The 23,246-nt window shown below is 46.4% G+C and overlaps 2 protein-coding genes across 3 annotated transcripts; both read right to left on the reverse strand.

Annotated features, from left to right (window-relative positions):
• Positions 1–1,500: 1,500 nt before the first annotated feature.
• Positions 1,501–13,240, reverse strand: POPDC2 (popeye domain cAMP effector 2). 2 transcript variants are annotated; one of them, XM_012569965.5, is made up of 4 exons: positions 12,272–13,240; positions 9,822–9,930; positions 5,425–5,929; positions 1,501–1,943 (listed from the first exon to the last, which is right to left on the reverse strand). In XM_012569965.5, the coding sequence occupies exons 1-3, from the start codon at positions 12,814–12,816 to the stop codon at positions 5,471–5,473; spliced, it is 1,113 nt and encodes a 370-aa protein (XP_012425419.3). In that variant the 5' UTR covers positions 12,817–13,240; the 3' UTR covers positions 1,501–1,943; positions 5,425–5,470. The 2 variants fall into 2 exon arrangements, with proteins under 2 accessions (XP_012425419.3, XP_030122073.2); XM_030266213.4 differs by having other exon boundaries at positions 5,563–5,929; positions 12,272–13,237.
• Positions 13,241–18,221: 4,981 nt separating this feature from the next.
• On the reverse strand, positions 18,222–20,833 carry COX17 (cytochrome c oxidase copper chaperone COX17). The gene is made up of 3 exons (XM_002188430.6): positions 20,443–20,833; positions 18,826–18,934; positions 18,222–18,430 (listed from the first exon to the last, which is right to left on the reverse strand). The coding sequence occupies exons 1-2, from the start codon at positions 20,559–20,561 to the stop codon at positions 18,850–18,852; spliced, it is 204 nt and encodes a 67-aa protein (XP_002188466.1). The 5' UTR covers positions 20,562–20,833; the 3' UTR covers positions 18,222–18,430; positions 18,826–18,849.
• Between the last annotated feature and the right edge of the window lie 2,413 nt (positions 20,834–23,246).

A 23,246-nucleotide genomic window follows, 5' to 3' on the forward strand; every position in this document is an offset into this window, starting at 1 on the left:
TCATATGCTGTCACTCCTGCTCCACTAGACAGTGTCACAGCAGGATTAGCTCCTGCTTTCAGTTCACATCCAAGATTTTAGCCTTATGACTGTTTGGAAGGACAGCTAATAAACACACACTTGGGAGGGGGATAGAGCTGGACTCTGACAACCTGAGAGAGATCCATGTTAGCTGGCACCATGACTGAAGAGTTTCCTGGGATCTTCTTGTTGAAGACTGGAATATAAGCTCAGCAGACACCTGTGAAGGACAGTGTGTAATTCAGCCCAGCCTGGTCCACTGCTTCAGGCAGGTGTATAAGCACCTCAGTAGATGGACCCAGTTCCACTGCACATTTCAGCTCCCTTGCAGAAGAGAGCCCGACAGCTCCCATGTCAATCTGCTGCAGACATTTCCGAGCTGTGAAAGGCAGTGGGGTCAGGCTGAAGCACCAATGCATTGACAGAGCATGGTAACAACCATGAGCAGGATGATTCCCAGGCCTGGGGCAGACCCATTCTCCTGCCCTGGTGTGGCAGCAAAGGCGAGCAGTGCAAGGAGCTGTGTACATCACAGATCTCACATACCCACCACTCCAGAGGCCCTTGGCAAGAGTGCCAGATCCCAAGGGCACAGGTTTTGCCCAGCTGAGACTTGCAAGACCAAACCAGACGCTGGGCCACAGCCCCTGTGTGAGCAGGGCAGGGCAGGTGGGGCTGCCTCCACCAGCCCAGGGCTGGCACAAAGCCAGCCCCATAGGCAGAAAGGCTGTGCCCCAGCATCTGTGTGCCAACAGGCACTGAAGGACACCTTTCCCTGTGCTGATGGAAGGACCAACACTCCTTGCTCTTTCCCTGAATACCTGCCCTGGAAAGGCTTCTACTCCCACTGCTCAACTTGATTGCACCAGGCTCTGCGAGGATTCTTCCACAGGTATTTCCAATTGCCTGACTGAGGACATGGCTGGGGAAGCTCATGAGACAAATCCTGTTGCCGCTGGACTTGGAAGAGGCCTTCCATCTCTAGACTATTTTCATTAAGGCATTGTCCTTCTTACCAATGGGTACTCTCTTCACAGATGTTTTGTATCCATTCATTTCTTCATTTGATGTTTGAGCACCTTGAGGTCATGCCCCCTTGAGCACACCAAAAAAAAAAGGGTTCTTTCCTACACCTGTTCCCAATCTCAATTCATTCTCTTTCTTATTTCAATAATCAATGCAAACAACTAACCAGAAGTCTTTTTTTCACCAGCTTCTTTGAGAAGTTGTACTTGTCATAAATGAGAAATCCTAACTCCTGGAAAAGTAACTTCTGGTCTTACTAGAGTGGAGACCCAGTGAGATGCATATTATCGAATTCTCCAATGCAAGCCCTTTACCAAAGCTGTCAGGTGGCCCATTTCCCCTTGCCCTATCCACTCTGTGCCTTGAGATCACCTCAAATGATCCCGCTCTTCAAATCCTCCCTCCCTCCCTCCCTACAGCTGTTTTCTCCCTTTTGAAATCCTCAAAGACAAGTAGTTTCATCTTGACTTTAATGGGAATCATTGAATCAAAGGGAACACAGATTCTGCAAGCAGGCTGGTATTGCTTGCAGGATATTGGTGCACTTTGGTGACAGAGCTGCTGATAACCTCGGAGAGGCAGGACTAGAAAACAGACCATGGAAGCACACTGGGGAAGGCAGCTCTGGTGAACAGCCATGGGGTGGGAGGTGCTGGAGTGTCACACTGCAGTCTTAAGCATGTGCTTCATGTGCTCCTGAGTGTAGATATCTGCTGGCAGATGTCTCTGCATGCTAAAGTGTCTCTGGTCAAAAACCTGTGTGAGCATCTGCTCCCTTGGAGGGGCTTCAGGATCAAAACAGCCTGTTGTTCCCTAGAGTTCAGGGGTCTGGGTGGGAGCCAGAGGGGCTCGTCCTTTGCAGAGAGGGTGAGAACTCTGGAGATGGTTTTCAGAGGCTGCAGAAGGAATGAAGTAGAAGAGGGAGGAAAAGGGCAACAGGGAACAGAGCGGGGAGGGAGAGAGAGAAAGAGAGCACACCATTACTATCACACTTTCAAACTTTTCCAAGACACAAACCTCATGGAGCCCACCATGTTCTTCATTACCTGTTCTTCTCCCCTCCCCTCCTAAATGAGCATGCAAAACTATGTAATTCTTCAACAACTGATAAATCAGGAAACAGGTTTATGCACCCATTCTGAGATGGCAAAAACAAACCTTTCCAAAGTGCCTTCGGTGATACTGGTTGAACAAAGCCCACAGCTCCTTTGCTTTTGCTCTCAAAGCAGGTACAAAACATTAACTACTAACTTAGATACCAAGCATCCATCCACCCATCTCACCCACCAAATAGGAAGGCAGCTCCTAGATGTAACTGTAAAAAAACAGGTAGCAACAGCTACACATCCTGCAAGCACTTGATAGCAACAAACTAGAACAAATGCAATCTGGATAAAAAGCTGGTGGCTCTTGGTTGTTTAAATTTCCTGGCAAGGAATAAAACTTAGTTTTCTCTGGAGCACTGAGCTACACTATACTGTTAAAGCAGTACTGAACAGATCCTTTGAACCTGCCTCCTTCAAACAGGCAGCATCCTCCTTAGAGAATGAATTTGCTCATCAGTGGGATATCACTATCTATCTTACTCATATGCAGACTAGAAACACTTTCAAGGAACTAGATGACATGAATAGTAGGCCAATATATCTTCCATTAATATTTTCTTGCATATGACCTTCGTAGCACTTTGGGCATTCAAGAATTGCCCTCCTGAACCGCAGTGTTGCAAGGTGGCTGTTGTAGTGACAGAAAAGGAAAAGGAACGCCACCCATGAAGCACCTCAGCGCAGAGAATTTAGCGAGCTGCAAGGTGATTACCCACATAGGGGGTTACTGGGAAAGGAGATGAGAGCACAGACCAGGGGAAAGCCCCAGGGGAACTCTGACCTCAGGGACTTTGAAGAATGACACTGCAGGGGATTTCCCTGTTTATATCAGATGTAGGAAAACTTTAGGGAAGTGTTTTACCTGAGCCATGGCAGACTGGCTCGGATTATTTGCTGAGCTGTGACAAGTGTTTGGAGAGAGGGAAAACCTGCAGCCCCTCTGTATCACTAGTTTTTGTGGTGAAGCACTCAAGTCCCTGTGGAATATTGTCCAGATGTGACATCTGCTGCTGTGCTGCTGGGATGTGATGTGGGATGTGATGGTATGTGCTGGGATATGATGTGGTTAGGACACACAAGTGCCAAGTAGGGCAACAGGGAAGCTCTCATTCCACCATTATGAGCACACTAAACAGAGTTTTTGATTCCTTGTCTAATTACCTTAAAAATTAAAATACCACATTGTCTATTGTCTCCAGACTGACAGACAGGAAGATCATCTTTCTCTCCCACCTCAAAATACAAGCCTCTAAACATCTGAGCTTTCACTGCAGGTTTCTGCTGCCAATAGCAGCACTCCTTGACACTGTCTCTGTCACAAGATCTAGAAAGACAAAAGCTTCCACCTCACAACAGGTCTGTGTGAAAGAAAGAATAGCTTTTTGCTGTGTAGCAAAGTTTTGCCCAACACACACACTCCTCTTGTCTGTATGTTCACAGTATTGCCTCACTGCCAAAAATGGGTGCAAATTTTTCCAAAAAAGCTACAGTGTTACTTGCCTCCTTCCTTTTTTAGTTGCATTTGACATTCTGGTATTATTGAGCTTGATTAATTAGAAGAATTAATTAACCAGTGATCTGAGAATGGACATCCTCCTTAGAAGGCAAAATAGAATGAAAGCACAGGCTAAGTACCTTCACCATGTTCACAACACTACTTGCATTCACTTTGATTGCATGTTTTCACAGACACTCTGACAGCTAGGAGGATGGATGTCTCCTAAGTGATTCAGTGTTCCTGCCTCTCCAAGTAAGGACTGAAAAAGCTGCAAATTCATATCTCCAGCAGCCTACCAGCAAAACCAGGGGCTTCACATTCCTAGAACAAATGTGGAGTTTTGTTTTTTTTTCTCTCTCTGCCTCCTTAAAAAAGAAAAGAACAACTAACTACACAAAACCAAACAACCCCAACAACAAAACCCTAATCAAAACTCTTCCTAACTCTTTATTTGATTCAACCACAAACAAATACACTTGTTCTTTCCTGGGCCACTTTCTTCATATCCCAGATAATATGAAGAATACTGCAGACTTGTCAGGGCTCATGCCAGGAGCCAATGCTCCCTGCCACTGAGTCCATAGCAGAGGTAGAAGTAGACCCAAGCAGGCACAGAGAAGAGCAAAGTGCAATGTTGCTGTGTTCAAGGCTGCCTGATGGAAGGCAGCCACCCCAGCTGCACCCCAGCCCTGCAACTTCCTCCCTGCTATGCAGACCCAACTGAGACACAGGCAGGGATCACTTCTAGGACAGAAATCCCAGTCCCAAGCTTGTGCCTGGCAGCTGGAATACTGTGGGGGGCAGCAGGAATGCACATTTTGGGGTCTGCAGCTGGTGTGTAGCAGCTGGCATGCAGCGGCTAGCTAAAAGTAGCTCGGGGTGGAATTTCTCTCTTGGCCACTTGCATTTGAATTTCAAGCACAAGACACTCTCCCATCTGTTTCTGTTTGCCTGCATTGTTCCTCTGCCCCAACAGCCACCAGACACAAGAATGTTTTTCCCTTTTGGAGTAAGGAGTTGGCATTTTGGAAGAGAGAATCTCTTTCCCACTCACTGGAAATCAGAGTTTGGGGCATCTTAAAACAATGCTTAGCCTGTCAGTCCACCTAGGGTGACTGGAGGCAAGACCTATTCCACCCAGGGCAGACTTTTCAACACCTTACTGTTATGGCAGAGATCAATCTCAGCAGAAACAAGGAGGACAGATCAAATGCTGGGATGAGCTGCAGTGGGCAGGGAGAGGAAGGACTCTGAGCTTTCTCCTCCTGCCCAGACTGAGCACTTGCAGGGTTTATAGCAACTCCTTGCTACCAATCTGCTGTAAAACTTGGAGCTGTTTCTAGTCCTGTTGGCATCTCCTGGGATGTGGGCTTTCTCACCTGCAGAGCTCTTGCTCAGTTCAGTACTGGAGAATCTCCTGGCATTGCTCTATCTCATGTTCTCTCTGACCACTTCTGTACCACCTGCCAGCCTGGACACCATTTCAGTGTTTCTGCCTCTTTTCAGGGATCAGGAGAGAACTGGGCAGGGTAAGTGCTTTCTATGGCCAGGTTACTGGCCCTTCTACCCTACAGTACAGCTGATGCATGGAGTCAAGCCTCTGCCCTGCTGCTTTCCTTAGGAAAACCACATAGCTTGAGCCCACCTTCTGGGATTCCTTGGTGCAGCAGGCCAAAAAACACTGCAGAGGTGCAAACCCATGGCAAATGGGGTCCAGTGCTTGTCCAGGCAGATGCATCACGGGAAAGACTTGCTCTGCAAGTGGGTACTTACGTGAGGGTCCCACACAGGGTGAGGTGTGCCCGTGCCAGGAGTGCCCTCACTTCATATACTCCCCTTCGCTCACATAGTCCATAAAAGACCCCGGCAACTCAGCAAAATCTTCCAAGACAAGACTGGTGGAGTCCTCACCCAGCACATCACTGTCGGGCCGGGATGCCCGGGGGCGCGGAGCCGGCGGTGGCGGCGGTGGTGGCTGCGGCGGTGGCTCAGAGACGCTGGCCTGGCCAGAGCCTGGCAGCAGCTCCTCACAGTCCTCCGACTCCCCCTCGGAGGAGGCTGGTCCAAGGACGTGGTAGAGGCTGGGCAAGCGGATGTCGAAGCGAAGGCCAAACTTGGCAAAGAGCTTCTCATTGAGGGAGTAGAGCTTCTCTGAGATGTCATAGCCCAGATGGGAGGAGAAGAGCCGGGCGATGTAGCGGTCCTTCCTCAGGAGGAGATACAGCTTCTTCCTCGGCCAGGTGATGTAGCTGCAATCGGTCTCGGCTGTGAGCGTGACCTGTGGAGTGAGTGGAGTAAGTGCCACTGCCTGGGCAGGGTCACCCACCTTGGAGCCATGTGCTTCACTCCAGGGAATGCCCTTAGCCCCTTTGAATCCTAATCTCCTTGGATATGGTGGGTCTGGAGAGTCAGATTGTCCTGGTTGAATGACTGGATAAATCCTTACCTGCTGCTGTTTCCTCTCCCTAAGGAGGCAAAGACCCCATTTTCCTATGCAATTAGTATCATGTCCTCATTTATCCCAGCCACATGGATATCTATGATTCACTCTCTTGCTTCCAGATGATGCTCTCTATTGACATCTGAGGGATGTAGCTGTAATGGACAGGGCAGCACTCACACCCTTATCCCTCAGAAATGCTACAGAGGGGGATATTTTTTCATGCCCACTCAGTCTGAACTGCCAGCAAGTAGCCCTGGGGGAGGCTGCTGACCTATTCTGCTGCTGGATTGCACAGCCCCACAGGCCCTGCTCCAAGAAGGCCTTGAGTGTTGGAAGGGCCATCTGAAAGGCTTGTCTTGTCATCCTGTGCACAAGGGACATCCTGTCTCAGCAGTTCCGCTGGACTCTATAGGGCTGAATAGTCTTGAAGGACATTGCAGCACAGATCAGTGAGAGGGGAAATAAAAAGGTTTTATTGTGTTTGTATATATGAAGAAAACTCGTGAGGGTTTATTGGATTGATTTTAGAGAACATTTCATTTTCCTTCTGGTTTTGCAGGAAAATGAGAGGGGTAAAGAGAGACCTTTTCCCCCTAAGTATAGAACAAGAACAATTTCAGTCAGAAACATCATATAGTATGTAAGTGTATATTATAATAAATAATAATAATAAAGACAAGAAATGCAGGAAGGGTCAGACTGCCCTGGGCCAAAGAAGAACATCCGAGTGTAATGGAGACACTGGCATGCGAACAAGTGCCGGAGCCAAAATATTCCGGGGGCTCCCTTTCACTCTATGCCCAGGGGTCTCCTTGGTCAGCCACCATGGCAGAGGGCCACTGGGAAGCTGAACATGGCTTGGCGGCATGTGTGTGTCCTTGGGTTTGATATTTAATGCCATTGCCCTGCAAACAGCTGTCTGATGAAAGAAATATAGGAGATAAAACCTGAGAACTTTCCCAGGCCAGGCAAGCAAAAAGAAGGGCCACACAGAAATTGAAATGACTGGAATCTCGTTTTCCTAACCAACCTCTGGCACAGCGATCAAAAGTGATTCCTTTGTGTGAGGGATTGAGATGCAATAACCAAACTTGCCACCAAACCAGGACAGCAAGAAATATTTCACTCTTGAATCCCCCCTGACACAAGTGCTCTGGCATCAGCAAGAGCCTGTAATTCAGCCTTCTGGGGGAATGTGCCAGCCCTGAAACCAAACTCCTTCAGGCACTGGGACCCAACAGTCCTGTGGGAAGCAGACAGCCAAAGCAGAAAGCTCAAGGAAACCAACTATTCTCGTAGACTGAGTCATGCTTCTGCCATTTTTCAGTGAGCTCAGAATTGAAATTGTTCAATCTGGAGAGTCACAGGCAAGAAAAACCTCAGGCAAGAAAAACCTTCCATGCCTTCCTCCAGCAAAGACCCAGAGTCTGACATGCACTTTTTAAACCAAATTATTGTGTTGCTAAGACAAGGTTGAGATAAGTTACAGAGTTTTATTAACTAATTGGTTGAGAGGGACTAGTGTGTTAAACAGCTGCCAAAAGCAGCACCTTGCCATGGTTCAGCATGGCCACCAAGAGTAAGGTCCTTCCAGGTACATGGACTGGTCAAGCAACACCTGATGACTGCTGGTCTCACACAGCTGCTACTTCTTCATGCTCCTCGGTAAGCACATGTATATTTAGGCATTTGTAGCATATGGCCTTCCCTACCTAAGGCTCTACCTCCCTATCCTGATGCCAGGCACGGCTGACCTCACTGACCAGCCTGTCCTGCAGAGTAGGAGATGTGCCAGAGAGTGGTGCTGGCAGGGCTGGTGCAGCCTGGCCCCAGCCTGCTCCCATGCTGTCTCACACACCACAGATGAAGACCCTCAGGAGGTCTGGGAACATTCAGTTCCACAGAAATCAGCTCAGAAAATGCTGTGGATGTCTTTGCAGGTTGCATGCCTGCAGTCAGCCATTGCAGTCAGCTATTTCCCTGCCTGAAGCACTGGGCAGCCATCAGTCTCCCTGCCTGATTCTTGGGCAAATACAGCCCAGGAGCTAGCAACAGTCTGCTTCCAGATTGAATACCTGCGCAAAACATGAGATACCACCAGCCCTAGCACAGCCATGCTGTTGTTGCCTTTTCTACTTCATTACCTTGGTCCAACATCCCTATTTCTGCTCACAATCTGTAGCCCTGTGCCACAGTCACAGCCAGCTATCTCCTACAACCATAATCACTGGTGATGGCACTGTTTTCAGGAACAATCACCATGAACTTTTCACACATGAGCCAAATTCAGACCCTAGGAAAGCAGATTTAGAGAGCTGCCCTGGTTTAACCAAGTCTGCTTGGGGCTACCTACCCTCATGAGAAAGCATTATTCCCTCATGACCCTCCCATGCTCCCAAGGGATTAGCAAAATCCCTCCTCATATGCCCCAATTGACATAATCAGGATTGACATCCTGATAGGTATCAGGCCATCCTGGGATGTGTGTTAAAGGCAGAGGGATGTAGGCTTAAGTAATCTTCTCCAGAAGAAAAGTCAAACGCTGTGGGGTGTTGACAGCAAGGCCAAAATCCTTTCAGTTACTGCAATTAAGAGTTGGTCTGGCCTCTCAGCAGGGGAACCTTCTGCTCAGAAAGAACCATATTTGGGTGTGAATCATCCTTTCTGCTCCTCCACCCAAAACACATGACCACCAGAAACTTTGGTGAGGAACAGGATGTTTATGGATTTACATCACCGCTGCACATTGCCATGGCTGCCATTGTGATGCTAGGACAATGCACCCTGCTAGCAGTGTGCAGGGCAAATGCATCAGTACAGGTACTAGAGAACATGGTAAGGGAAGAGAGCAGGTAATCTGACACCTTGATTCCCTGATAAAATGGAAGGAGCATGTGAAAAATGCATATTTTATGATTGGCTTTTCACAAATGTTACAATGAATATTATATGTGTAATGTTAGAAAATTGTGCTGTATTAATTCTCTTAAGTAATGTGTTAAATGTAGTTTTAGGCTACAACACAATGTTGAAATAGAAACTCTGCGATGCAGGATTTTTTTACTAGCTCAAGCAAGAGATGAGATAATCAAGAAACTCTTCACACAGAGATGAGAGTGACTTAGGGCCCATAAAGAGTTACTGCCTCCTTTCCACCTTCTCTCCATCTTTATAGAACCACCAAGATTAAGGGGAAGAAGTTGACAAAACCCAGAAAAGTTCTTAATTTGCAAGGAATTCATGCATCATATATGAGATATATGAATATGCAACAGGCTATTGCTTTTAAGGTTATTCCTTTGTTCACAAGGGACGCTGTTCATGACTTAGTGTCCAAGAGCATCCGGACGTTTGTAATTCTTTGCTTTTTATTGTCTTGTAATTGTCCTAACTCTAAATTTTATTACTTTAATTGTATTACTATTTTTATAACCATTTTATTATTATTAAACTTTTAAAATTTTAAAAACCAAGTGATTGGCGTTTTTCACAAAGCATCATGCTCCTCCCTCCTTGCTATCAGTAGATAGTAGGAGCATGCCCTGAGGTCTTCAGAACAAGGTAGGAAAAAAGGTTAAACAGCTGATCACACAATCCTGTGCTGGCTAAACCACCAGGAAGGGGAGGAAAGTATTCCTGGTCAGCTTTGAATGGTATAATGAGACCTCTCTACCACCTTCTCAGACATGCAGCAAAGGACCAAGGAGAGAAGCTGAGCTGCAGTTACCTGGAAAGTTCCTTCCTCAGAAGGTCGCAGAGACTCCCATTCTGGAGAGTCCAGGAACTGGTATGGAAAGACATAGTGAAGGAATTGTCCATCCTGGCACACTCGGATCCTGCAGAGGACAGGTGAGGCAGACAGGCTTAGGCCACAAAACAGATGTCACACAAATCTGATAGCTCAAACAGTGTGTTCCACCAGGGAGGAAAGAAATACTTGTCTCACACATGTCTTGTACCCTTTTGGGACAGCTGCAGGTGCTTTAGTGATGAGGCTATCCCTCCTTTCTCTGTGGAAAACCAATTGCTGCCACTTCCCCATACTCCATCTGTGTTGTTTCTTGCTACAAAGACAGCCCTCACAGGTGCATGCTTGGTCCTAACCCAGGACTTCTCAGCCCACAGGACTGCTGCTTTCTAGGCACTTCTAAGCCAGCCTGTGGCTCTTTGTACTTGTATCTTCCTCCTGCCTCCGGGACTGCATGAGAGCATTCCCAGTCTTGGTACTGGGAAGTCACTACGCTCAGGATCCCACAAAGTCCCACTGCCCGTGGTTCCTCACAGATCACCGTGGGAGCTCATAGTTTGCTGCACGTTACCACTCACTTTCTCTTGGCCTTCCAAGTATCCTTTTTGCCTACTTTTGATACAATTGCCTGCCAGGTCAAGGTCAAACATGCACTGAGCTCTGTTGTGGGAATAGAGAAGGACCTGCACAGGCCTGAAGCAAGGACAATGCCAGGGCACTCTGGAGTTCTATTCATAGCCCTGCATCACCAGACTTGCGGCCTCTTGCTTTCCTGTCACCATGTACCCCTGTTGTATGATGCACAAAGGCAATTCTTGCCTTCAGGAGTTAAAAGATTTTGTTCCCCTTTGGCTTCTATCAGCTGTCAGTGCTGCCTGGAAGGCTCAGGAATTGTAAGGCACATTTCCCAATCCAGGCATATTCTGCATTTCTAAGACCCCACTTGCTCAGTTTAAGAAAGAGCACCATAACAGCAATGCTCTGTTGGTCAACATGGATCTCACAAGGCAATAGAGTGGATACTAGGAAATGTAAATCCACTCCTATCTCCATGGAGTATCCTTTACTTCCCACTGCAAAAGAGAGCCCAACAACTGCCCACCATCACCATCTCACTGTCTGTTGCAGCACTTTCATGCCCACAGAGTAGCATCACATTATCCAGTGCAGGTCAAGACAGCACAGACTCTTCCCCATCAATATTATTTACAGATGCAGTAAACTTCTGAGCCAGCTGCTTACCAGAGATGTTTGGTAAGGTGAAGTGCTACTGGAAACACACATACCAAATATCCTTCCAGTGCTTTGCCATTCAATAACCTGGTGGACCCAGGGTGCTCTTAACACATCTTAAAAAAGGGACCAACATCAAAAAAAGGAAGGTCACAAAGAAGGTTCTTCTTTGCATACTCTCTCACCAGAAAGGATTGGCCACTGCAGTAAAACAGGAGCCCAAGGTGATGCTTTGTATTCCCAAAGGAAAATCCTTGTGAGACACAGCTCCTGCAGCTCAGCACTGCTCCTGTTTAGAGATCTTCTTCCTTTCCCATTCTTATGTAACATAAGTGCCAAGTCTCTGGCAGCAGACTGGAAGCCAACACTATTGCTATTTGTATGCATCTGGATTTTGCAAATCCATTTAAATGGATATGCTGCTAAAGGCATGCCACAGGATCTCAGGTGAACAAATGCCAGTACTTGATCAGCATAGTTCATTCAATCAAATCTCCAGTGTGACTCTCTAGAGGTCCCTGAGGTTCTCCTTGGTGGTCCAGAAGAAGGAATATCACAAATGCTTGACAGCACAGGGAAAGAAAAACACCTGATTAGGCAGGATCCACCACAGGAAAATACTCTCTCTTTTGATGAAATGGTGCTCAAAGTGAAAAATGTCAAAGCCCTGAGGGTTGGGGTGTTGGGAACTGGAAATTCTCCCTGAACACTACTGGCCAGGAAGAGCCAGTGAACTGAGGCCTCAGTACTCAGCATACTCAGCACACAGCTCATCACATCACAGAGGTGTGCTGGGTACCACCAGAGACCACAGGTCCAGAAACACTGTTCTCCTGCCTTGAGAAACACATTCTCATAGCCATTCTGCTCCCATCAGAAATAAGATCACTTCAAAATGACAGACAAAGGGTAAGGATTCATCAAAAGTATTAGAGGCAAGGCTGAGCTGGCCACTTCATTGCCCATAGCTTGAGTCTGCAAACCATCTCCTGAAATAATGTTAAGTCAGAAAAACAAAACAAAACTAACACCCTAAAAAACAAATTTCCCCCTTCCCCAACAAACTGATGCATAACTCAGATCCTTTTCAGAGGAAGGAAACAATCCTCACCCCAGTTTTGACAGAGGGTGATAATACAACAATAAGACACAGTGGTTTGCTATCAGACTTTGTTCAGAAATGGGAGAGCCTTTACCTGCCAGACAGCAGCAACGAGAGGCGGTCAATGGGCGTCTTGCCTTCCACTGCATAATTCTGGTCTCTGACTAGTGACTGGACCTGCTCTTCACAGCACTTCACGATTTCTTTGTAGACTTCCAGGGGCACCTGCAAGGGCAGGTACATGGTCTTGTAGAGGAGGTCAAACTCTTCTGGGATGGTGTTTCTGCGGAGCCGGTAAGCCAGGTGAGCCAGCTGAAGCAAGCAGGCGAGGACCAGCAGCATGTTCCAGATGAAGATGTCCAGCCCACAAGCGCTCAGCCAGCCCCACAGAGCATAGCAGAAGTAGCCTGGGGCCAGGAGGCCAAAGATATAGAGAGACCCAAAGATGCCACTTCCCCCCATGTAACCCAGGAGGACAATGCAGCTGGCCAGCTGGTAGGCTGCTTCCTCCATAATCTCTTTCCAGGCATCACACACTGGAGGCCGGAGAACAGCCTGGTCCCAAGAGGGGCTGTTTGCGCTCATCCTGCCCCACTCCCCACCCTCCCCAGCCGTCCTGCGGTCAGAATGAATTGTCATACACAAAGGGTGCTGCAGACGCTGGAAACCAGAGCTGCTGGGTAGCTGTTCCTTCTCCTCTTCCTCTTGTGCACCGTCTGCTCCCACAGCAGTGCTTCAAAGTAACATGCTAAAAAAGTGCTGCTGAATGTTTTTGCACCCAAAAAATTCCAAAAGTGTTTGCTTCTTCTCTTTGTGGCTCACAAAGCGTCGGCTGGCCCCCTTCTGATCCACAACAGTGAGAAAAGAATCTGGCAAACGTGAGGCCAAAAGAGCTCAGTCAGAAAAAGAGTCGAGGCCATTAGCTGGAAAACTCACAGACAGGACAGAGATCTCCTTGCACTGCTTGTCCCGCCTGCGCTGCAGCAAATGGAATAGCGACCGTGAGAGAGCAGCAGAGGGAGCTGGTGTTGAGTGTGGAATGTGTATCTCTTGGCAGTGGAACGGAGAGAGACCCCAAATGGATAACCATGTTTGGAATTGAAATCCAAGGAGCAAAAGCAGCGAGGAGAATAGAGAGCAAGCACGCACCCGCTACTTAACATACCTCAGGCAGCCAGATAAGCCCAGCGCAGCGCGAGGAGGGGAAAGGAGAAGGGAAAACAACCAGCTTATCGCGGCAAGCTCCAGTCACACATCGGGCTCTCCACCGCTCTGCACTCCTGCAAAAGAGTGACTTTCACCCAGCACGAAAAAAGGAAAAAGGTCACCCCCTTTTCCCACTGTGGTTCATAACTATGACAAGGACTTAGCAAAGGAAGAGAGGCTGGCTCTCAAATAGTAATTTCCAGGTCCATTACAGCCTTCCCTTACACCAGGGAGCTTCCTCTCACGGGGTGTTTTAGATCAAGGGGCACAAGGAAAAGCTTTGCACAGCCAGAGAACTGTGAATGCAAGGGATAAAACTAGTGCAAATGAGCCTCTGGCACTCAGTTTCATCTATCATGAAGACGAGACTATCCTGCCTGCCAAAAGCTTTGTGAGCGTATAACACTTGGAAGCACGTTTTGTGGGGAAATCCTAGTTGAGGGATTACAGGCTCTGTTGGGAAGCACCCTTGAGAAACATCATCTCACATTCTCATTTTTCTAATAGCTGTTTAGAACCTGCCCCAGACCTTCATTTAGCCCAAAGACGATAGCCAACACTTCCCACTCAGGTAATCCAGGACACAGGCACAAGAGAGAGCCTTTGAGGTCAGTCCTCCATGGTCAGCTACACAAAACACGCATAAATGCAATTCCTCCCCTGCTTCGAGTAATTATCAGTCACACAGGCAGGATCTGCCCCACTGCCAGGATGCAGTTACATTTCAGGCATTGACGCAACCCACGTGGTCTCCCATCACAGTATGAAGTCAGCCTGCATGGGTCAGTGGGGTAGAGATAGGGTTTCAAGGGTGGTCGTGTTTCAGACCGAGCTTGCAGCTGCCCTGCCTAACATGCCATTCCCATTGGCACCATTCAGTTAAAGACACACTGATCACCTCTCCTAACTAATAGTACTCTGGAATAACTCTGTCTCCCAGGCAAGGCTGCAGCAACGCTTTATGGCAACCTTCAAGAATTTATCGAGGTCTTGGCCAGTACAATCTTATTTCTGCAATGATAAGGCCACGTGCAATACAGAGCTGCATGGCTCCTAAGAGCCATCCTGGCAGGTTGACAGGTGGGAAGGAAAGAAGACAAATTAAATGTTGCACAGTCCATTCAGAAAGGTGCTTTCTGTTAAGGGTAAAGTGAAATAGGGAAACTGGTCTTCAGAGACCCCTTAACTACGTGAAGAAATAAATCCTATCTACTGAAGCAGAACAGCACTCATCTGCAAGAGTTATGGGGAAATTAAGAACTTTCTCTTGACCTTCTCTGCAAAGCAGGACAGATGATCTTACTGCTAAAGCACCACAATAAAAATCTTGGGATCCAGCTTCTGTTTTTCATACCATTGCCATATACTCGCTATATGATCCCGACAACACCTTGTCTACCTTTAGGCCTGCAAAAAAACTGTAAGGAGCCTTCTCTCCAAGATAGGCTGACAGCTGATAAAATGGAGAGTTGGGATATCAAGATTGTGAACACTTAGGAGAAAGATACTTTACATAAGATCTATGAGACAAAACTGAACTGCTATGAGAAGAAATGTAGAACTACATTAGAGGAAGCATCCTGAGAAACACCATTGCAATTTCTCCTACCTTTTCATACTACCAAAACCCTTTTGCAGGGACATCAAAGAAAGTGGGGAAAAAAGGAAGTTAATAATTTTGTTCTTCTGTTAGGTAAATTCCTGAGTAAAAAGTAAACTGGAACACAGTGTTAATGACTCATTAGGACAAGAAAGACCTTCATCTGACATCTTCCAGAATGCAAATAGTGGTGTTGCAGCGAAACACTGTGGGTGAGGATGACCTGTTGTGATTTCTCTGTGCAAGGCAGACAGGAAGCTTTCAGCCCACAGCAATAATGGCACAAAGCTCTCATTAGAAACTACACCATTTTTCTGCTGGGTCCCAATGTGACATTGTAGAGAAAATGATAAAGCACTTTAAAAGGTAGATCTCGGAGCACACACTAGAGATTAACTTCGTGTTTTCAGACTCAAATTTCTAAAAGGAAGATTTCTAAAGTGATTAAAACACCAAGACTAAATCTTCCTTTCTCCCTTGACAGTACCATGGCCATACAGATAATCTTCACAGCACTTTCAGTTTTCCACCCAGCAAAAGTAAAAAAACTCTCTTATTACCAAAATGGTATTTTATTTTCATGCCTTGCTTTAGATTAGAGTAAATGCCCTTCATCCAGGGATGCTGGTTCCTCCAAGATGAGTATTCAAAAGTCAATACTGATTCAATGGGAAAAGGACATACCAAAGTTTAAAACAATTTGGAACAAAGATGGCAAGTTCATAGAAAACACCTGAGCAGCATTAACACCCTTCCCTGGAAGTAAACACATAACCATTACTATAAAATGTGTCTGTGAAAAACAGAAACACACATGTCAAGCTTTTCAGCACTGAAACAGGCAGTGTGGAAACAGGTACTTCACTGATTTCCCCACTTAGAATGGACTCAACCAGTAGCGCTAAATATTTAGCTCCATGTGATGATGCAACACACGTACAGCCTGCACTATGTTTGGCAAACAAATCCTCTGTCCTTGAGAGCCTCACAACACAGAGATTATCAGTCCCAAATCTCACAGCAGATGAATGACTAGTTATTTTGCCCATCCTTTAGGAAGTCAACAGGTTCACTACTGATCCCATAAGCAGAAAACTAGTTCAATCACCTGTGCTGAGGACACTAACACCTTGGTGGCTTGAAGTCAGAGAGGGCATAATCAAACATCTCTTTTTTGATTTATTATATAGCGCATTTCTGGCATTAGTCTGCAGAACTGTTATCTACACAGAATAAACACTAGCTCCAAAATATACACATTTGATTTACAGCTGTTGGGGAAGGTCTCAAGCCTACTCCAGACAAGCTCACAGTGAATTACAAAGGTTCAAAGATTGCAGGCACTGCATCTAGTTGCGCTGCTCTATAGTTTAGTCAAGTTTCCTGCTACTGACCTGTTTCACACCCTCGAGGTACGCACCACCCCATGCAGAGCACTGCCTGTCACCAACACGGTCAGTAAGCATTAACACAGGACCTCCCACTCCCTGAATGAAGCCCTGAATCCACTCCACAGGAATACCATAGTAGATATGAAGCCACTCAGCAAGGAATTTGATTTGACTACAAGGTTTTTCCATTGTTGCTTTAAATGTAGAGTTGTCCAGTATCCTTTCTGTACTTGTTGCACACAAGTACATCAGCATCCCACTCATTTCCAAAAACTTTCTAAAGCACTAGCCATGCTCTTACCCTCATGGAGGTCTAAACATCCCAATTCTTAAGTGAATAGAATTTGTGTAAAATTGTGCAGGAATATTTTTTTTTTCTTGACCTGGTATAAACAGCACTCCACTCTCACTTGGCCACTCCCTGCCCTGCTCCTGTGGCACCATTTTCACAGTTTACGCAGACCATGCTACCACAAAGCTAGTGCTCATCCACCTTTTACCATTCTCTTCAGTTCTTGCTCTGAAACACAATGGTTCGACAAGGAATGACCTTATTCAGGTTCCTACCTCAAGACAATAATAAACACCTAGAAGAACACCAGGTCCTGCTCCTTAAACAGCTACAGTGCCACAGGCAGCTTTGAATACTTTCTGCCAGAGCCACACCTGCATCCCTACTCTGAGGCAGAAAGCCAGCACGGACACAACTCTTGTTTCAGGACAGGACCTTCAGAAAACATTCCCAGAGGAAGAGTCTAAACTCTCCTCACACAACTTGTGAGTCTCAACAGAGGCAGCACCAGGTGTCATATACTAAATATTCCCAGTCAAATGCCACTGCTAGCTCAGGATATGCAGGGCCCAGCAGGCAGAGAAATGATCGTGACTACACTCACCCCTCCAGCAGGATCAAAGCCAGGAGAAAAATCAAGACAAAGCAGATTTTGCCTCTTCAGTTTCTGAAGAGAAAACTCATCAGAAGAAAAAGTAATTAGCGACACCATATTCAGGAAAGCCAGCTCATCACAGGAAGAGTAACACTAGGGTTGCACAATCACATTTTATGAAGCCAGAAAAGCCCCACTTGTAATAAACCAGAAGTCGCACCTAATGTTTCTCTAGATTGCAAGAAGGAATCAAAAGCAACAACTACCATCTCATACAACACTATCATCTCATACAAGTGAAAGAAGCAGCCAGAAAACAAAAGCCCATGTGTGCATAGCACAAGACCAACTCCACAATAACTCAGCATAAAAAAAAGCTTTACTTTCAGGCAAGTAAAAAAAACTCAGCATAAAAAAAAAGCTTTACTTTCAGGCAAGTAACCTGTACATAAGTCTCTTGCAGTGACAGGGAGCAGTCCTCTGCTCCCTTTCCCTTGAAGAACTACAGGCTCAAGCAAGTTTGAGGCGGGAAGTACCTAATTTTTCAATATAAACAATCAAGCTCAGGTAACGGTATTCAAAAACCGTCAGAAGAATTCGAACATGGGGAAATCAAATACAGTTTTGACTCTAAGGAAGTTCATTTCGTAAGACTGTGGTCTTTGTACAAACATAGTTACAGCTAGTGTCACAAACAGCACCACAAGCTTCAGCACGGCTGCTGAAAGCTGCTGGAGTGCAATGCTACTAGCATGATTACACAATTTGCATCAGTGGGAAAACCCACCAAAGTTTTCTTTCTGTTCAACCACACCACCTCAGTAATCAGTAGGAAGAGAGTTCCTACATTAATGATTAAGCAGGCTTTCCTCATTCTCTCATTCCTGCAGCATGCTGTTTTCAGTAAGGAGGGCACTGTCATTTCTTTACTTAAAAAGAAACAGAAGGCAGGAACACTGGTCATTTTCAGGCTTTTATTAAGAGGAAAAAATATATTTTCTATAGGAGTGGTCAAGAGCAAGCAGTGGAAAAGCTACAGATGTGATGCATACTCTATCTTTAAAGACTCTTCATAAATAGACTCTTTGTTTATATTTGTTCTTCAAAGCAACTTGCAGAAATAATTTATTTTGCAGCTTTCCAGAATGCAGTCACACCAAAGACATCATCTAGAAGAGAAAGGAAACACAGCTTCACAAAACATGGTTTTCCACTGGATATTGAGCAACAGTTCAACAATCAACAAAAAAACCCCAGCACAAACCCACAAAAACCAATTCCCATGTGTCCTAGCACCAGAAATCTAAACTGAGGTTTGGATCTCTTAGCAGACAACAGAGGCAGCACCATTCTCTACTGCTGAAGAGTGACTCACAGAGGCTGTGTACTGCCAAGGGTTTCACCACCCTCACAGGACAGCAATGTTGGCTGTAATGTCAATGAGGATTGCTCTGCCTTCTCTCGTGATGGCAACACCATCATGAACACTACTCTGGGCCTTCCAGTGGCACCAGCTGAGGTGCCAGGGCACTTCAGAGGCAGAGGTCCTGAAGGCTGTACTCACCCCACTCAGTCCTGCTCATCTCACTCATATCTTGAAGCCCAGAGCTCTCATACACTCTTTGTGAGCTTCAATAAGGTGCCCACAATTTTCTTCTCCCTTCTCAATAATGCTGCAAAACAAAAGGATTTCCAGGGTTCAGCAATAAAATGTTCACTTACTTTTAGTCAAAGAAACAGAATTGACAAGCTGTTGGGGACAATTAAAAATCCCTATTAGGATCCAGAGATTTTTTTTTCCCCATCCTGTCCAGGGTAGTGCTGTGTTGGACAATATAAAACTATCCCAAAACATTACCCAAATCTGGAGCTGTGCACCTAAAACTCTGACAACAGGCATAACAGAACTTCCTATTCACAGGCAGGGTCTATTCTGGGCAAGTCTGGATGGGGATTTGTTATACAACACAAGGCTGTCACATCATCAAGTATGCTGAGCCGGCCAGTTTCAAATTATTCAGCATGGAAGCAACAAAATTTCTCCAGTAACAGAACAATACAGAACAGGCTAACCAGTAAATGATAGTCCAACTTCAGTTGCAATTTAAGAACCCTGAAGCAAAAAGCAAAACAAAACGCAACACCTGCCCAGCTATTGTTGAAAAAATGATTCACCATATATAATAACTTTTGATGTTACTCATCTATCCAAGTAAGTCTCTCATTGTTGGTATATCATGTATACCACAAAAGCAGTTCAGACTTGCTGTTTGACTGAATGACAGAACTGGTTAGTTTTTTTCTTAGGTTTTTTTACAATGAGCATAGACATCCTCTGGCTGCCCAGGGCAACTCCATCTGACCAGTACCATCCACCCTAACATCTTTTTCTTAAGGGGGCCTGGACTCACCCTCACAATACTATGTAATTAGACATGCTCCCCTAAACTTAGCAAAAACAGTGTTCAGTATTGTGTCACCTACCATGTATACCACCAGCAAAGTAAAAAATAAAAATAAAAATAAACCCAAAAAACACAAAAAAAAAAAGGAGACAATTTGGTCATCAGATTAAAGTTTTTTAAACCTTAAAGATTCACTGTCAAAGGAGCTCCATTTTGAGGGTGCACTTCACTTCATACTGTTTTATAGGTCCTACAATCACGACTAAGCCTGTAATTACCACTGCAGCTATACAGGTCACTGTCAAATTTTGAACTTCTCTGGGAAATGTCATCCTCTGAGCCTCAAAAAAACAGAGTATTTTGCTTTATTTAAAAGAGAACGTAATTTATACTCAGGTGAACAACAAAGAAGTTATCACCTGCTGATACGCGTTGCTTCAATCAACAATCATGAAGATTTACAAAAACCGTCAGAAGAATTCGAACATGGGAAGCAGCATTAAAAGGTGATCTTTGAAACCTGTTTTAAACACGGGCTATGAGGTTTTAAACCATTCCTTTCTACAGTATCCTTTTCCGACAGTTTCCTCTCCTTCTCCACACTCTCCTCCTCCCTGGGATGCTGCAGCAGGGAGAGCCCCCAGCCCCCTGCGCAGGCCGGCAGGGGCACACGCGGCGGGAGGAGGGAATGCGGCGGGGCAGGCGCACACGCCGCCGGCAGGGCAATGCCCGGGCACGGAGGGGCGGCCGCGGGGAGCTCGGGGCCGGGTCCCTACCAGGCGTCCCGCGCCTTCTTGGTCTCGGGGCAGGCGCAGCAGGGCTTCAGCGGCTTCTTCTCCTCCCGCGCCTCCGCCGCGCCCTTGCCGTCGCAGCTGGCGGCGGCCACCGAGGACATGGCGGGCAGCTCCCGGCTCCCTCAGCCCGCGGGGAGAACGGGCCGGCGGCGGCCGTGCGAGCCCGGCTGGTTCCGGGAAGCCGCGGCTGCTGCCGGGAAGCCTCGCCCGCCCCTTCCCGGCCCGCGGCCTGCCGGGAGGGGTAGCGGAGCCTCCTCCCCCGCCTCTTCGTGGCCGTCACGGCGGTGGGCGGTGCCGCACAGCGCCGGGGCACGAGTGACGTTTTCCAGGGTCACTCGGTAATGAGCGAGCCCGAAGGGACGGAGGGAGATGGCAGCGGGGAGGAAAAGTAGCGTCAGGCGAGAGCAGCTGGCTCCCGCCGCAGTCAGCGAGAGCAGCGAGTGACGCCCTCGGCTCTGCCAGGGCCGGCTCCACCCTTAAAGCTGTGCCCAGCCACCTAAACTTCTTCCTTCTCACTCAGCCAGTGGGGAAAACACGGGATCAGTTCATTGTGGGGGTGGCTACACGGATACAGTACGGTCACCATCACTGGCATCATTAATGTCGCGGTTTCGTGGCAGCGGCCCAGCAGGGCCGGCCCTTGGCATTGCTGCAAAAGGATGTGCTCTGATGCTTGATCTTTTATGCTTTCAAGCCTAAGCAACAAGAAGGGATATTTAGTTTGTGAAACAGAGAGCAACTAACGAGCTCCAAGTGCTGTCCATGCTTCAGTGATCTCAGACCTGGGAGGGAGTAACAAGTCTTGGAAAGAAGAATGTGCACTGATACTGGACACAAAGAATGCAGAATGTACAGGCCACAAGGACATCTGGCAGAACTGCCAAGATAAGGAAGAAAGCAATAAAGCCAGCTCAGCAATTGTGTTAAAATAGTTCCAACTGGGTAAAAATTAATTCTGGTAGGGGGAAATGGTGTTCACCAACTCAGGTACCACTGACCCCAGAAATCAACTGACTCAAGTAGAAGACTGAGCATGTAGACTATTTACCATGAAAAGTGAGAAAATCATTAACCAATAGAAGATAGAATACTAATTTATAAGAGAACTATGTAACTTGTAACCAATGAACATTAATTCCTTTGTTTGCTAAAATGTGTAAATAGTAAAAAGCTTTGGTAGTTGGTGTGCTTGATCTGTGGAATACCACGGAAGGCCCAGGTTTGCACAACTCTAAAATAAATAATATCTCTGCTGAGTGTGTAATTACTGGGTTGTTGCATGCCAGGTAATATATCCAATTTTTGTGGACAACAGCATGGGCAATAAGGGAGAAGATACAGAGCTGCTTTTCCTTTGTAGTCTGTCCCAATCCGAGGCATCAGAAGCCACTCTTGCCTTTTAGATCTCTGCCACGTACAAGCCACAGCTTGGCTCTTAGCTCTTAGGCCACAGTCTGTCACCTCTCAGTGCTACATTTGTGTTTGTCACCAGTCCTGACGACTCCAACGTGATACTTACACATATTAGTCTGGCAGGCACACTGCAGACCAAAGGGATGACCCACACAGGTAATGGGGGAAGGGCAGGACAGCAGTGGATGTGACACTGCTGAGACCTTGCAAAAGGAAAAGATTAATATGCCCACTGGGATGCAGCTACTGTGCCTTTAAGTGGGGTGTTGCAAGATTCAAAAAAGAACTGGCAGTTTCTATCATGTACTATGGGGATCCAAAATCATAGGAACACTGACAAGAGCAAGGAGGAACAGAAAGTGTTATGTAATTATAACACTCACTCACTCACTCGCCTAATCACCACTGAATTATCCACAGATCCCTGCTCAGTAGCCTGTTCCCCACCATGCCATTTCTCTGGCAAGGTTGCTCAGGTGACCAGCACCCACGCAGCCTTAAGCACACGTGCATTGTGAGGCTATGCCAGGTGTGATGATCTGGAATATGTACAGGTTGCACTTGTTGACCAAAATATGATTTTCCCAAATTCACACAAACATGCTGCAAGATAAAAGCCAAGATTGAAACATCTATCAAAAGCACACATCAGTTCTCCAAAGCAATGCCTTGTTCATAGTTTGTTAAACATCCTAAGCATGTTTTCCTTTAAAATTAGATAGCTTTGTCTTTCCTTCCTAAAGCTTTATTTGCTGGCCACTTTCCAAAGGCCTAAATAGAGTTGTTGATAGCTCTATCTAGCACAAACTTTGAGGGAAAGACTGTAATAAAACCTCCAAGAGGGTTTCTCAAGTTTGCAGTTGAATGGTATCTTTTATTTAGCTTTTTTAATATTAAAAATAAAGTCTGAAAGTCATTGATTTGGCCTGTAGAAGCCAGGAAGACACAAAGCAAAGTACATTTTATACTCTGGCCCAGTTATGTAATGCCAAGGGAAGAGGGAGATTAAAATTTAGTCATCTCTCAGATGACTTTAGATGGGTCTACAGAAAAGGTATGGCCTCTGAAGACTAAACATCTCTGGAAGCAGCATTCCACTCCAGCAGCCTTCCAAAGGCTAAGGAGGAGCACTGCTATTTTGGCCATGTTCCCTGTAGGGCGTTTGTACAATTCTGTTTGTAACAGAATTGCCCCAGAATAAGGAATAATTTCTTGGTGGGATGAAAGGACAGAGGCTGGAAGGGAGGAGAAGGAAAAAGAATATCCATTAAACCATGGTTAACACATCTCAATACTGATTGCACCCATTTGGAGTACAATGCAGAGGTGAGACCACAGCCATTTCTCTTCTGACACTGCATTGTGCGTAAAAA

Source organism: Taeniopygia guttata, chromosome 1, assembly GCF_048771995.1.
Source record: "Taeniopygia guttata chromosome 1, bTaeGut7.mat, whole genome shotgun sequence".
In the NCBI taxonomy this organism is placed as follows: Eukaryota; Metazoa; Chordata; class Aves; order Passeriformes; family Estrildidae; genus Taeniopygia; species Taeniopygia guttata.